The sequence below is a fragment of the Mauremys reevesii genome, linkage group 27 (assembly GCF_016161935.1).
Source record: "Mauremys reevesii isolate NIE-2019 linkage group 27, ASM1616193v1, whole genome shotgun sequence".
Taxonomy (NCBI): Eukaryota; Metazoa; Chordata; order Testudines; family Geoemydidae; genus Mauremys; species Mauremys reevesii.
The window spans coordinates 1,034,735-1,049,377 of NC_052649.1; the positions used below are offsets into that span (position 1 = coordinate 1,034,735).

Here is a 14,643-nt window from a genome sequence, read left to right on the forward strand (position 1 = left end):
CTTCTCGCATTGGTGAACAAACATCCTAATTTTTGCTGTTTGGCTCCTCTCACCCTTTTCACCCAACTTGGTAGGGACACAGTACTACCAGTATGACCTGTCGGTCTAGTATCCGTCCCGCCCCTCTTCCTTATACCTAACCCTCCCCCTCTGGCTATATCTGTTGTTATCCTGTTGTTCTCACTCTCAATGTATAAATTTGGCGTGGAGAGTACCTGGACCTCTCCCAACCGTCTCCCCCCAATGTCTAGTTTAAAGCTCTTTTAATCAGATGAGCCAGCCTCCCTCCTAGAATTCTACTTCCTTCCCTACTTAGGTGGAGCCCATCCCGTGAGAACAGTTCTCTGTCCCCGAAAGCCTCCCAGTGCCCATACATCCCAAAGCCCTCCTTGTAACACCACTCCCTCAGCCAACTATTTATCGTCACGATCTTGTCACCCGTTTGGCGCCCTTCCCTAGGGACAGGTAGAATCCCACTGAAGATCACTTGAGCCTCAATTTCCTTGAGCGTCTTACCCAACCTGGCATAGTCTCCCTTGATCCTCTCTAGCGAGAATCTAGCCGTGTCATTCGTTCCTACATGAAGGATGATCAACGGGTTCTTACCTGCTCCTCTTAGGATCCTTTTCAACCTCAGGTCCACATCCCGTATTTTAGCGCCCGGTAGACAGCACACCCTTCTGTTCTCCGGATCAGCCCTGGTCACAGGCCTGTCCAACCTTCTCAGTATGGAATCCCCAATCAGATAGACCTGCCTTTGCCTGGGGACAGTGCGGTCCTCTAACCTATCCTCCGTCCCCCCTGGTTGCAAGCTCCTTCCATTCCTATCATCCCTTGTGGTTCCCCTTAAGCCATCCTGCATCCTCCCTGGGCCCAAACTTGGTGCTGCCTCCATCGACTCCTCCCCTCTTTCTATCGGATTAGCCGCTCTTCTCTTTTTCCTTGCCCTCCCACCGTCAGCTACCACCTGCTGTACCCCTTCCTCATTCTCCAAACCTCCAAACCTGTTCCTTAGCTCTATTTCTCCCTCACTGGCTCTCCATTTCCCCTTCCTGCTTTTCACGGTCACATGCTTCCACTGCCCATATTCCTCATCTGGCAGTCCCCCCTCACTGGCCTTAGCCCCTGCTTCCCCCTGTACTCCTGGGCATTCCCCTTCAGCCACTGCTTGCCATTGCTCCATCAGCTGCTCGAACCCCCTTCTATGCTCTACCAGGGTTTCTACCTGCAGCTCTAAACCCTGGATCTTTTCCTCCAGCAGCTCTATGAGGCGGCACTTCATGCATACATAGTACTGTTCTGGGTCCCCCGCTAGGACCATGTACATACCGCAGCTGCTGCATGCTGTCATCCTCAGTGTATCCTCTGCTGCTTGGCTCATGGCTGCTGCTGTCTCGGCCTCGCTCGGCGTTCCTACCTGGGGAACACAGAAGTTATTCTGGTGTAGCAGCTTTCATGCTTGCTGTTCTTCGTTTTGTCCTCTAAACTTCTTTATATCTAGTTGCATGTTGCTACAGATAAAAATAGCTTTGATAATGAATTAATCTAGAGTGTGTGCTAAACAGGAGAGATGATACTGACAAGCTGGGTCTGTTTGGGAATAACTAAATACTGTAGGGACTAAAGAGACACTAAAAGGACACTTCAGCATAAAGCCAGATTAAATATTTTTGTTGTCTTAGACCTAAAAAAAACCTTGAATAATTCTAGCTTTGTGATCAGTGTTTGTTGATGGTCAATACATTTCCTAGAACTGCACAATTAAATCCTTTTGAGCACCTCGGTAAAGGACCTCCTTTACAGGTAGATGTGAAGGATCTAATTTTGAAGAATGCTGGGCATCTGAATGTTGAAAGTGATGGCAGTGGTAGTTGTTAGATAAAAAGAACAGTATCTATCAGGTATCTAATCAGGCGTGAGGGGGAAAAATCAGTGGGGTCATGGATTTGCTATCAAGTTAAATACAACACATATCACTTGAGAATACTGACTCATTTCTTTCAGTACTAAATTTAAAAGCACAGCTTTAGTGGAAAGAAAACTGCATTTAATTTGTGTGTATTTATGGCATCATTTGTGGGAACTGTCAGGGTTGAGAGGTCTAAACAATCTACCATAAACCAAAAATGATTATTAACAAAATGTGTATAGTACTGTACAGTTACAAAATGCTTTCCAACCATAGATTAAGACACCATTCCTCCTACGAAGAGCTTGTTAGTCCAAGGGCCAGTTTCTGCCTCTTCCTAACATTGAGTAATGCCCTACTCCATATGTAGTCCCATTGAAGTCAGTGGGACTGCTTATGGAGTGAGGTATTACTCAACATGAGTAAGGATGGCAGAATCTGGTCCTTAATAAAACAAATAGGTCAACAGATCAGAATAGAGAAATTGAGTGAGGGGATTATTAATAAGGAGAAGGGAAAAAGGAACGCTTGAAGAGCAGGGCTGGCGGAAGAGGGGAAGGGCATGTGGCATATGAGGATGGGGAGATTATTCCAGGCATCCAGCGTGATAGACGGAACAAAGATGAGTGGGAAGAGAATCTGAATGAAGCAGTAAATCGAGTGGATTGGGCAGAAAGTTGCAAGAGGAAGAAGCAGTGATGCCAGCCCATGATTTTATCCCGAATATTGCAATGTTTGATGTTTTCCTTAAAGTCCCAGCTGTTGGGGACGTGATTAGATGAGAATCTCAGCTTCCATTTTATAAAGGGCAATTTCTAGGCTTCCTGGTTGCAGAGAAACACTTGATATCATGACCCAAGTTGTACTCTGAAAACCTCAAAACCAAATGGGCAAATAAAAACCAGTCACATTTATTTTTGAAAATCTTGTGGTTTTTTAGACAATCTCATTATTTTCGTGGACGTGACTCATGATTTTGGGGTTGACATTTCTGAAAGAGGAAGAAATTAACAGAATTTTTGTTGGTACAGGGACAAGTAATGCCTTTGATGTAGAGACTAAATCAGGAGAGTGATGCAGTTAAATCACAGAGAGAAAATTATATTTGTCTAAGTGACCCCAGTAGCTGTGGTCATCCTTCTAAAATCCAAAATTCTCAGCCTCCCGTAATAAACGTAGGGTGTGGAGTCAGGTAGAGAGAGTAGAAAAATAGCACATGGGACTTATACACATCTACAAATGCAACAACCTCTGTGTCCTGGATAATTTGATGGTGAATCACTGTACTGAAGATTTTAACTCTGAAACAGCCCTTGGATTAGATATTTTTTTATTAAGGACATGTTTAAATAATATTTTATAGGATATTTAACTTTTCTTGATTGATCCTGTAAGAGGGGGTGCATCTTCACTGCTGTCTTCTTGCCCTGCAGAAATTGTGCAGACTCCACTAGTTGTGCATTCATGTGCCTTTTAGTTCGAGTTCCCGCCCCCAATACCACCGCAGTCCCTTGAAACAGTCTATTTACAATATCTTCTGTGGTTTTGGCCCGCTCATCAGGACCTGAAGGGAACAGAGGTCTCCCTTCTCTGAGGCCTTTGTGGGAATGGACTCAACCAGTCCTGTTCCCCCCTCCCTCCTGGCACTTCCTTCCTCTTTATCAGATTTGGGCTGATGGGCTAATTTGCTCTGTATTCCATTCAGCCCACGAGCTGATTATCTGGTTACCTCAGTCATCTTTCTCTGGGGGACTAATTGGTGTCAGAGTGCAGGCTCACCTGTTCACTCCCTGCACTCTGTCACAGATCCCCTTTAATTGCCCACAGTATTACTGACTCCTGCTTGAGGTTTGGGTTCTTGCTACTAGATTTGTTTAAAATATATAATAATAGACATGACAAAATATGCTTAAACTATATATCTGCTTCTGCACGTGATAAACTCAAGTAGAAAGTAAGGACTGTTTTATCTCATTGCCATGGTATTTGCAGCAAGTAATCTATGATATGAGCATGTGTGTGTTTTCAATGCGGTAGTGCTATGCTATTATATCAGACCTTACATTTCCAGTCTCAATCTCCAGCATGACTCCCTGCTGTCTTTGATGCATTAAATTCATTCTGCTCCTCTGCTGATTCATTCGGGAATTTAAAATGTAGAGCAGAAAAGGTCAGAATGATGCCACTATCAAGGTATTTTTCAGAATATTTCAAAACCCTTTGTGTACTTGCTGCCATTTATAATATTGCCTTGAGGCTTGAAAATGAAATTGGTTTACTTGTTTCATATTTCTCTCTCACACACAGACTTTCTCCTTCTCTCTCAGTACAGGATTGCTTATTTGTATTAGGCCACAAACCTTTGATTTCATTTTAACAACATGACCATTACATCACTTGTTTTAGGGGAAATTAAGCACACAGAGAATTTTATGAACTTTTTACTCCCTCCCTTGACTAGTGTTGGTTTAAAGGCTCTGTTCTGCAGAAAGAAGCCTTTGCGTTTCCTATCCTGTGACAGCTCTACAAGGTTGTATGCTGCATTGCTGTGGAGGCCATGACTGTTCTGAGGGGTACTTTCTCTGGCTGCATCATGCTGCTTCCCAGCACTGCCACTGTCCCATGGGGAAAGTCACAGACTCTGCCTACCCAGTGTCTCTATGTGGCAGCCTCGCTCACAAGAATGATGTGCGTGACACTGATGTCTTTAGATGGATTCTTTTGTGGCTGGTTCACTGAAGGCTTGCCTAAACTCCGATAAAAGAGTTATTTGAAAATGTGTAAGCTAACTTGTTTTAAAATTGTAGCATGACATGGGTTAAGTTATATTTTACCACACCCACCAGCTGACATGTTAAAATAGGCTTGGTCCTAGGCTTTATGGTTTTAGCATCTAATTTAAATGTGGCTTATGGGGTTAGGTACCTCGAGATAGCTCACTCTTTTTTTTCTTCAAAAAACAACAGTTTTTCATAATCTAGACATATCCTAAGTCTATATGTGTTTGAATATTATCTCTGGTGCTGGTAATACCCACCATAGTATTAGAAAACCACGTTCCATTTTAAGCCTCTATTTCCAGATGCTCAGAACTTTCGAAGCCACCTTCGGGCAGAAATCTTCTAGGCATGCTCTCGGCCCAGGGAAGAACTGGAAAGTTTGTCTAATTGTTGATTGTTTCCAATGGGACTGACACCATAGGCTGCTAACTAAAAGCCATTATATTCCTCAACCTTCAAACCTGTCAGTGGGTCACACACAATCAAAATGTATGACGATTGAACAAAGAATGGAATGGGTTTGTTGCATGTCAGGTCATAAGTGACAGATTTTAATGGCTTTTAATTTATTGTGTGACTTGAATAAACCAGTGGGTTTTTTTTAAAAAAGAAAACCTGAAGAATAGAAATGCTACCACCTGCAACCCTAAGGACTCCCCACATGGGTCAGACCTTTATCAGTTGAGCTCTAGGCATAACTGTTGTCTGCTACGTGGAGCAGCCACTAGAAGCAAATTACACCTCTACCTCGATACAACGCTGTCCTCAGGAGCCAAGAAATCTTACCACGTTACATCGAACTTGATTTGATCCTCTGGAGCATGCAGCCCTGCCCCCGGGAGCACTGCTTTACTGCATTATATCCGAATTGGTGTTATATCGGGGTAGAGGTGTACTACATATTTTGTCAGTGGTTCACATAACTGTATGCTTGACAGCAGTAGAATGCTACAACTGAGGAATCCTGAGTTCTATTCCTAGCTCTTGAAGGGAAGTGTCGTCTAGTGACTAGAGCAATGGTTACACGCAGAGTAGCAAAGCACATAGATTTGGCAGATAGCAACAGTGTGCTTGACACTTTACAGACATTTCTGAATACAAGATTCCTGTTCTAAAGAGTTTACAGTGTAAATAATCTGGTTATATTTGTGAAATTCACTGCTCCTCGGTTGTCTCGTTGCACAATTTCTTTAAACTAATTCGCTGTAGGTGAAATGGTCCTAGAACACATGCGAGTTCCTGCAGCCATCACATGATTAACACAGTTGAGCAATTTAATATAAAAATGTGTCCCTCTTGGAAGCAGATTCCTCATTATTAGGACTTCCTTTTCATTGGCTATAGCAGCTGTGAAAGTTATAGAATCACAGTTAAGAGTTACACAGCAAATAAATCTCTGGGGATTACACTAAATACTTTGTTTATGATTTCTTTAATCTAACCAAAGTAGTGTTATCAAGGGAAAGTGTTTGCGTAATTTGGAGGGTCATTTTAACTATAATCTGATGTTTTGATTATAGGAGTTGGCTTTCTCTTTGCATATATAAAATATCTGAGAGAAAGGTAGTTCTCTACAATGATGTCATTCTGGCATTCTGTGTTTGCCGTAATACAGTTCCTCTTGAAACTGTTTCCAGAGGTGTCTTCTCCCCAAAACGGGAAAATAAATACCTTGGGCCAAATTCAGGCCCAGTGTGTTTAACATGGACATGTTTGCACTTTAATGATGCAAAGGCAGTCCTGCTGTGGACCTGCATTATATCTATCCCAAGGGTGCATACCCAGTCCCCATGCAACTGCATGTGGAGATTACTCCTGCAAAGCACAATTAATCCACAGCAGGGTGAGTGTAAGAGATCATGGGGATACGTGCTTAAACACACTCATCATCTGAACCAAGAACCTGTCCTGGAATGCTCTTGCTGCAGCCCTGTCCATAGGAGAGTTTAGACTGTGAATTCGGCAGTTTTGGGGGAAGACTTCACATGCTTCACATGCTTCTCTTTTTGGTTGCAGGTATTCCGCTACTGCCTAAACATAGCCTGAAGCCTCAATAGCTTCCTGTATATACAAGTCTTATTAACTTTTCTCCATGTAGTGTTACATTGAGACAGACTCATTTGACGTAGACAGTGTGACTTGTCTGAAATAGAACTATGTTCTCTACAATAGTGATTGAGAAGTGGTAATTTCATAGCTCTGATTGCCTGTGGTAGGCACAGCCCATTCGCTGCACTATTACTTATGTTTTAGTTCTCCTCAGAGACATGCACTGCATACTAATTCAGGACGCTGAGTTTTAGCAGATTTTTTTTTGTCCTTTTAAATAAAATTAAAGCAGTTTTGGTTTAAAATAGCTCGCAGAACAGATTAAAGCCATAGAGCAATTGATTCTAGCCTGCATAGTAGTACTTAGATCATCTAAGACCATTCAGAAGGTAAATTAACCCCCAGGGAACAATCCCAAATACCTGAGTCAGTGAAGAATTTGCACATAAAAACAGCTTGATTTTAAACCAGTGAAAACTACATTTCAAGTAAACATAAATTAACAGTTAGGACGGGGACCTTCAGGGTTTATTCGTCATTTTCTGTTGCTGGCTCATTTAAAGCGAGATTATTGCTAAAGTTCCTATCTGTTTTCCACAATTTGTGCTATTTGGAGATTATTTCCTTCAGTTGATGATATGTTTCTGCAAAGATTGATTGGAAATACGTGGATATGCATCTTTGGCACAAATTAATTTTTGCATAAATACATGGTACAGTGTGTCTCAGCAACACAAACTGAGACTATGAATTAGAGATTCTAGAAAAGGCATCTGAAAACATATTTCCCAATAATTAAACAGTGTTTGGGGGAAGGATCTGCTAACAACATCTGTTTCTTGTTTTATCTCATTTTCCCATTTTAACATATAAAATTGTTTTCCTGACAGAAAATATATATTTAAATGCCAGCGAGAATATATCAAATATTTTGCATTCCTGTAGTTGCTTCGAACTTAAAAACGCTTTACAAACATTAACTAATCCTTGCAGCACCTCTGAGATAAGGAAATATTACCCCATTTTACAGAGGGAAAAACTAAGATACAGAGTGGTAAAGAGATTTGCCTAAGATCCCCAGTGAAGTTAGAGTCAGACCTGTGATTAGAACTCAGCTGTTTCTGACTCTATCCTGTGCTTAAACCACTTGGCCACACCTTGTTAGAGGTTCCACCTTCTTTTTTAAATAAGCCCATGGATCCAGCAAGGCATTTTTCTTTGATTTTTTTTTTTACTCATTTTACAGTGTGTACTTTTCTAAAAGGACTTCAATCCATTTTTGTTAAAGGAAAGATCATCTGTTCTGTCTTTTTTTCTGAACAGTTCTAAGACAAGTGGGATCTGCAGAATGGTGACGTTTCACTATGTCATGGTGCACTGAATTGCCCTTTGCACTTGTAGGAGTATTAGATGGTCTCCTTGCAAGTTCTCTTTTGGTTTTTAAACACTTGAAACTCTCAAATGTGAGAGAAATCAAGTGACAGGTAGCTCTTGTGACACTAACAGGCACAGTAACTTCTGGGATGGCATCTCTTTTGTCTTGTTCAGAGTACAACATGTAGTGGCATGTTAATTCCTTCAGTTGCCTTTTTTCCCCTTGTTATGATGCTTTGACTTTATTTATAAATATTTGGCCCTGATTTTCATTATATTATCTCACTACAAATATTTAATGTCATTATCAGACACAATGGGCCAGATTAATCCCTGGTACTTCCACTGAAGCTAATGGATGTTCAAAATGCTATTATTTGGGTTGCTGTAGTTCAAATTGTGTAAGAAAATCCATTAAAATCCTATTTTGTGAGATGAAACTGTTCTCTTTACGAATTTTGCTTTAATTTGGAACTTGGCATAGAAAGAGCTTAAGCCTGAAAGCATATGCTTCTTTGGAGTAATTTTGTGTTTGTTTTTACCAATATAAAAGAAATTAAACCACTCTGGTAGTTGTTAATGAGACCACACAGATACAAGCCATTATGGCTTTACATATCTTTTGCTTCAGAAATGGTCTTTTGTGTGAATGCAAGGAGAAAAGCCTCTTTCAGAAGACAGGGCATTATCATAGAATATTTTGGAAAACATAAGTGTGATCTTTGTACTGTAAAGAGAAAGTGCTTAATTCATGTTGTGTTGTCCAGGGACCTGTGGCAATAGTTTGTTGCATTTTAGTCACATTAACATAGACTTTAGGTTGGAGAGGTAATTAACAGTGGTTAAATGGAAATGAAAGCATTAGAGTTTCAACGGAGGAATGGTTCAGAAAGTTATATTAGTTATATTTATAGACGTGAGGCACAGGAAAGTTCAAGATCTAGTTGAACATCTGGTTTCCTGACAGCACAGGAGGGGTGCAGGGTGATGAGTTTAGGTTGAGAATTTTCTGCCTATCAATTAGTAGGATAGCCGTTTGGATACCTGGGGCCAGTTAAGACCTGGTATAGTCAGATGCCTCCCTCTCCATTGATTTAAGTGGAGTGGCATGCACTTAGATCAGATCTGAATTTGCCCCATTCACTTGAAAGATATTGAGCAAAGTTTAAAAAAAAAAAAAAAGGCTTTTGCTTTGTCAATATCATGGTGGAAGTAATACCTAAAGTTGAAGTCAAAAAGAAAAAAAAGGAGGAGACCATGAAATAAACCCCAACAACGTAGCACCAACAGCGTAATCCACACAGTACAAAGGTGAATTTATGGATTACCTTTGAAGCTTCATAAACTCAGATGTGACCTTAAGGGTTAACATTTATACCAAGTTGATTTTTCTAAAACAAATATGCTACTGTCATTTATTATACTCTGTAGTTGGTTATCACAAGCATGTTTATAAACTTTAAACTGATACAGTTTGACTCACTGTATATTAGAAGAAAATGGAGACAATGAGCAAAACTGACTTTGTATTTGTTCTTAATCGTCTTTATTATAAGTCTGTGGGATTGTGTGTTTGAACAAATACAGTTATATGTAGCATTTTAATACTCGTGATAACTGCAAATGCCGTTTAGTAATGTCAAACAAAACTTTTCAAAGCAGTAAGTAGGACAGCTTCACTAGGTTCCATAATCTCTGATTTATGTGAGAATGCTGGAAAATATGATCAGCTTTATTTTTGTTATTTTCATTGCACATATCATCTTATATTGTTATGTATGCAGCTACTTCTTTCTTTATTATTCACATCTCTTTTATTTGTTCCTTCAAGCTACTTTGACAAGCTATTCTGAAAACATGGAGCGCACTAAATATGGAGGGGAGAGCAGCAAAGAACTAGGATCTGGAGGAAACCTGAAACCTTGGCAGTCTCAGAAATCCAGCATGGACTCCTGTTTATATCGCGTAGATGAAAACATGACCGCCTCCACCTACAGTTTAAACAAGATCCCAGAAAGGAACCTAGAGACGGTTTTATCCCAGTCTGTGCAGTCTATTCCACTTTACCTTATGCCACGGCCAAATTCAGTAGCAGGTAAGAAATAATTTATTTACTGTTAGATCAGATCAAAACAAGCCATCAACACAGTCTTCTCATTTACTGTTTTCATACAATGTCTTTATGCAAAGAGAAGTCTCATCTCCTCAGGAAACTGCCATTGGGTGTGATAACATTCCATTTCTGCCTGAAATACCATGTATAAAGTGAAAACCGCCGAAGGAGGAGTACATTTTCCACCCAGTTCATTCAGCAATCTAGGCTGCCAAAATCCGGTCTTTTTAAAAGTTCATGGCCATCAGATCATTTGAGAGTGATCTCAAAATCTGCTTTAAAAAAAAGTTTAGTTATTATTTTTGATTAAATGCCATCCCAATACTTAACCCCAGCCTCAGTTCTAAAATAATGCATAATTTCCAGGCATAAAATTTTCAACTCCAAATTAATCAGCAGTAATAATATCAAGAGCTTTTTCTGCAGTTCATAATTAAAACTTAGGAGGATGGGGAAAGATATGTGCTGGGATTTAAAAAGCAAAGCATCACAATATAAGAATCCATTTTAGAAAACGTTAGTCTCTCTTCCATATTGGCTGCAGTGGGAGGGCGCATACAGCAAGATTTCTTTCACAGATTTCAGTTAAACAGAATATGTAAGCATCCATTAGAAACTAGAATTATGACAAAGATTGCAGGTATTAATATTTTTTATAGACTTCAGAGCTAAAGGGACAACTGCACCTCTACCCCGATACAACGCTGTCCTTGGGAGCCAAAAAATCTTACCGTGTTATAGGTGAAACCGTGTTATATTGAACTTGCTTTGATCCACCGGAGTGCACAGCCCTGCCCCTCTCCCCCAGAGCACTGCTTTACTGCGTTATATCCACATTTGTGTTATATCAGGTGGCGTTATATCGAGGTAGTGGTGTGTTGTCATCTAGTCTGACCTCTGCTGTACAACAGAGTCCATAGTGATTTTTCCCTACCACATAAGTGAATTCCATCAAATCCAATAACTTCTGGTTGAACAGAACATAACTTTTGAGAAAACATCCAACTGCAGCTTGACATCTCCAAATGATGGTGAATTTACCACATTACTTATCAAGCTGCCTTAGTGGTTAATTCCCTCAGTAAAAACAACAAAAAGTTGCATTTTATTTTTCTAATTTCAGTTTTCATAACTTTATGCATTTAATAAACATGTGAATTATAGTCCTATTTTGGGAAACACGCATCTTTTCATAAGGCTTTCCGTCTACAAATAGCTATACTTGGCATCCTAGGCAAAATGCTATGAACTGTGTTGTGCAGGAGAGGTCAGATTAGATGAAGATGGTGGTCCCTTTAGCCTTAAAATCTATGCAACACTGTTAAACAATATATAGATATTTATTTTGCCTGTTAATGTTTCCTGTAAGTGCTGCTGAAGCATGTCTGAGCCTTAATTATGAAAATTAGAGGCCAAAATCATCTCTATTTCCTTGAAGTTGTAGTGTTTGAAAGATTCCTAAATGATGTTGCAATATCTTGTAATAGCATTTAACAACCTCTCAGCCCCTTCCTTAGAATTCTCTTCATTGGCAAACATGAAGGAAAGAAAGGAGAAGATTTAAAATATATTAACCTAATTTAAAAGCTTTTTTTAAGTATTCCTCCTCGCTTGCTGTCCTCCTCTGCTCTTTCTTCTATATTTTGTACCATATCCTAGTGTAAGGATGGTGGGTGAATATCTGCCATCATCCATAATGTTGGAGTTGGAAGCCCATCTGCAATTCAATAAATACAGGTTAAATTTTGTGTTGAACTGGCAAACCTATATATTTTGTCAATCCTGGTCCCTGCAGGATTCTTTAGCTAGCTTGCAAAATATCAATGATGGACTCATGCAGTGCAAAGAACCTGGGATACTGGGCATCAGAACAGCGTGTCTTGCCAATGTAGGCTGTACTGTACAACTGAATAATATTTATGGCCTAACACTCCTTCATAGTGGAGTTCATTGTATGCTAAAAACTAAAAGCAGCTGTAGAGATAAGAACTTACACGTGGAGGGACTGACTATTGTGATACCACCTCCCACCATTTACTTACAACTAAAAGAACCTGCCACCCAGTTGGGAATAAGAGTTGGGAATCAGAGTAAGTCAGGGTGGCAAGAATATGACTAGAGACTCTGGTTGAACAACTAAGTTTGTTATGGAGAAGTTTAATCTCTCACATGTGAAACCTCAACTTTGTTCTTCTCCCGTTGCATCCTTGAGTTCCTCCTTCATGCTGTCTTGTGTGTACATGCAGTGCCTAGCAAAATGGAGCCGTGAGCCATGATTGGTTCCACAACACTACAACTAATAGTTGCGCAGAATGCTGATGATCCAGTACTTGGTGTAATCATTATAAATAATTTACTGTAAAATTATAGTAAAGTTTTCAGGCAACAAATCTGACCAAATATTTTTTCCAGGTCGACTGACCTGCTTATTTGTGTGTATTTTGGTGGTACCAGAGGTTAGCCAGGCTGGGTCTAATACCCCATTTCAGTGCTAATCTTCCTAAATAACTAAAGCAGACAAGTTTTGTCTTCTTTAAACAAGCTTTGGATTTACTTTGTAAGCAAGCACTTTACTATAGTTCTGGGAACTAATGTGTGGCAGTGCTTGCCCCAGAAGGTGTTACAGTATCTTTTCAAAAAGTTCCTTTGCATGTCTACAAAAATCTGCATAAAAGCATTCTCTAATTTCACCCATCTGCAAGCAGCATTTGCTACTATTTAATGAATACCTTCATGCTACCAGAAAAGCACAAAATGAAGAGGAATAACTAAGTAAAGCAAAGTAATTCTCTCAATAAAACAGCATCCTGGTCTTTCAGTACTTTGTATGCTACATCTTTGTATTTGGTCAGAAATGCTATTTTTTCACAAATATTATTGAAGGGAAACTTTAATAATAAATAGTCTCCTGGACCGCTTAAGGGTCATGTGTATAATTTACTGCATGAAATGTTATATTCATTGGAGCTGTACATTCAGTGTTTTAGCAGATCACTCAAATTAATGGGTTACTGTACATGTGATAAAAACATTTTTTTCAAAGGTCCAGTTGTGGGAATACGTAGAAGGCTTCTTTCACATGAGCTCACTAGGCGCACATATGGTGACCAGTTATTGGTGACTCACTGCATGGAGTATAAAAATTGATAAGCAATTTTATGGTACTAAGGCAGAACCAGCTGTGAAGGGCACTGCTGCTTTGCTATGCAGTAACCACTAAGAAATAATTAACAGGCAGAACGAGATTAAGCAGCGAAAGAAGAGGAAGAAATGTTTGTCATCTCACTGGGCCAACAAGCCTAAAGTTGTGGGGGTTCGATTTAATTTATGGACAAAAATTGTTACTTCATCTGCTGTTGGTTAAAATACTACGAATAACAATAACATCCCCAATCCAAATGGAAATAGCTTTAAAATTAAGCGACAATGTTTACTTAAGAAGGGAAAATGATAAGCAAATAAAAAATCAGGAAAGATAAACAAGAAATAACTGAAACCAGAATGCATTGGAGAGCATCTGGGGGTATGTCTACACTGCAAAAGAACACGCATGGCAGCAAGCATCAGAGCGTGGGTCTAGAGACTCGGAGCTCATGCTACGGTGCTAAAAATAGTAGTGTGGACATTCCTGCTCCAGCTGGAGCTTGGGCCCTGAAACCTGGCAAAGGAGGTGGGTCTCAGAACCCGGGCTTCAGCCTGAGTGGAGTACCAGCACTGTTCTTAGCACCGTAGCATGAATCTGTCTGTAGACCTGGGCTCTGAGACTTGTTGTTATAGGGTTTTTTGGGTTCCCCCCCTCCCCCAGTATTGAGATACCCTGGAATGTCCTATGGGGCAATTTTGATATTGATTTTATTATTGTTGATCTGTGATCCTTCAGTGCCATTCCAGTGACTGATATGTGCCGTTGTCTTCCCTTCCTTAGGATAGTTTTTCCGAGTTTGAAAAAGGTGAATGTAGTATTTGTATATTAATAGTTCGATTTTAAAAAGGTAGAATATCCAAATTTTGCCACCAGATTAGCTGAATTTTTCTTCTTAAAAACAGCATTGAACATTTACAATGACAGTTAGTTTATGCTTCAGATCTAATGTCCTTTGAGGTGAATTAGAGCAGTTCATCATGCTAGCTAGTCAAACCATTCCAGCTCTGAATTTCATCAAGTCTGCAAAAAATCCAGTTTAGTGCCTGAAATTAGTGCACAAGACCATTCTCAAGCTGCCTTTATAAATGCAGAAAGAAACCCAGCCTGTTCGTGAAACTCTAATGTCTCAGTATTGTCTTTCTCTTTTTGATATGGGAGAAGATATTTCTGATCCCCAAACTTCTTCAGGGAAGCTTTTTGAGACGTCCTTATTAAGTTATTAGCCTTTGTCTCCTCGTCCAATTTCTTTCTTGCAAGTTGGTGGCGCTAAACA

The 14,643-nt window shown here is 39.9% G+C and overlaps 1 protein-coding gene across 23 annotated transcripts in view; it reads left to right on the plus strand.

The window, feature by feature from the left end:
* TANC2 (tetratricopeptide repeat, ankyrin repeat and coiled-coil containing 2) overlaps positions 1 to 14,643 on the plus strand; it is a 631,662-nt gene that overhangs the window by 481,310 nt on the left and 135,709 nt on the right. For all 23 annotated transcript variants that reach the window (XM_039516554.1, XM_039516557.1, XM_039516556.1 and 20 more), the window contains one exon: positions 9,944 to 10,207. In XM_039516554.1, the coding sequence (XP_039372488.1) occupies positions 9,944 to 10,207 (264 nt within the window). The remainder of the gene's footprint in view (positions 1 to 9,943; positions 10,208 to 14,643) is intronic.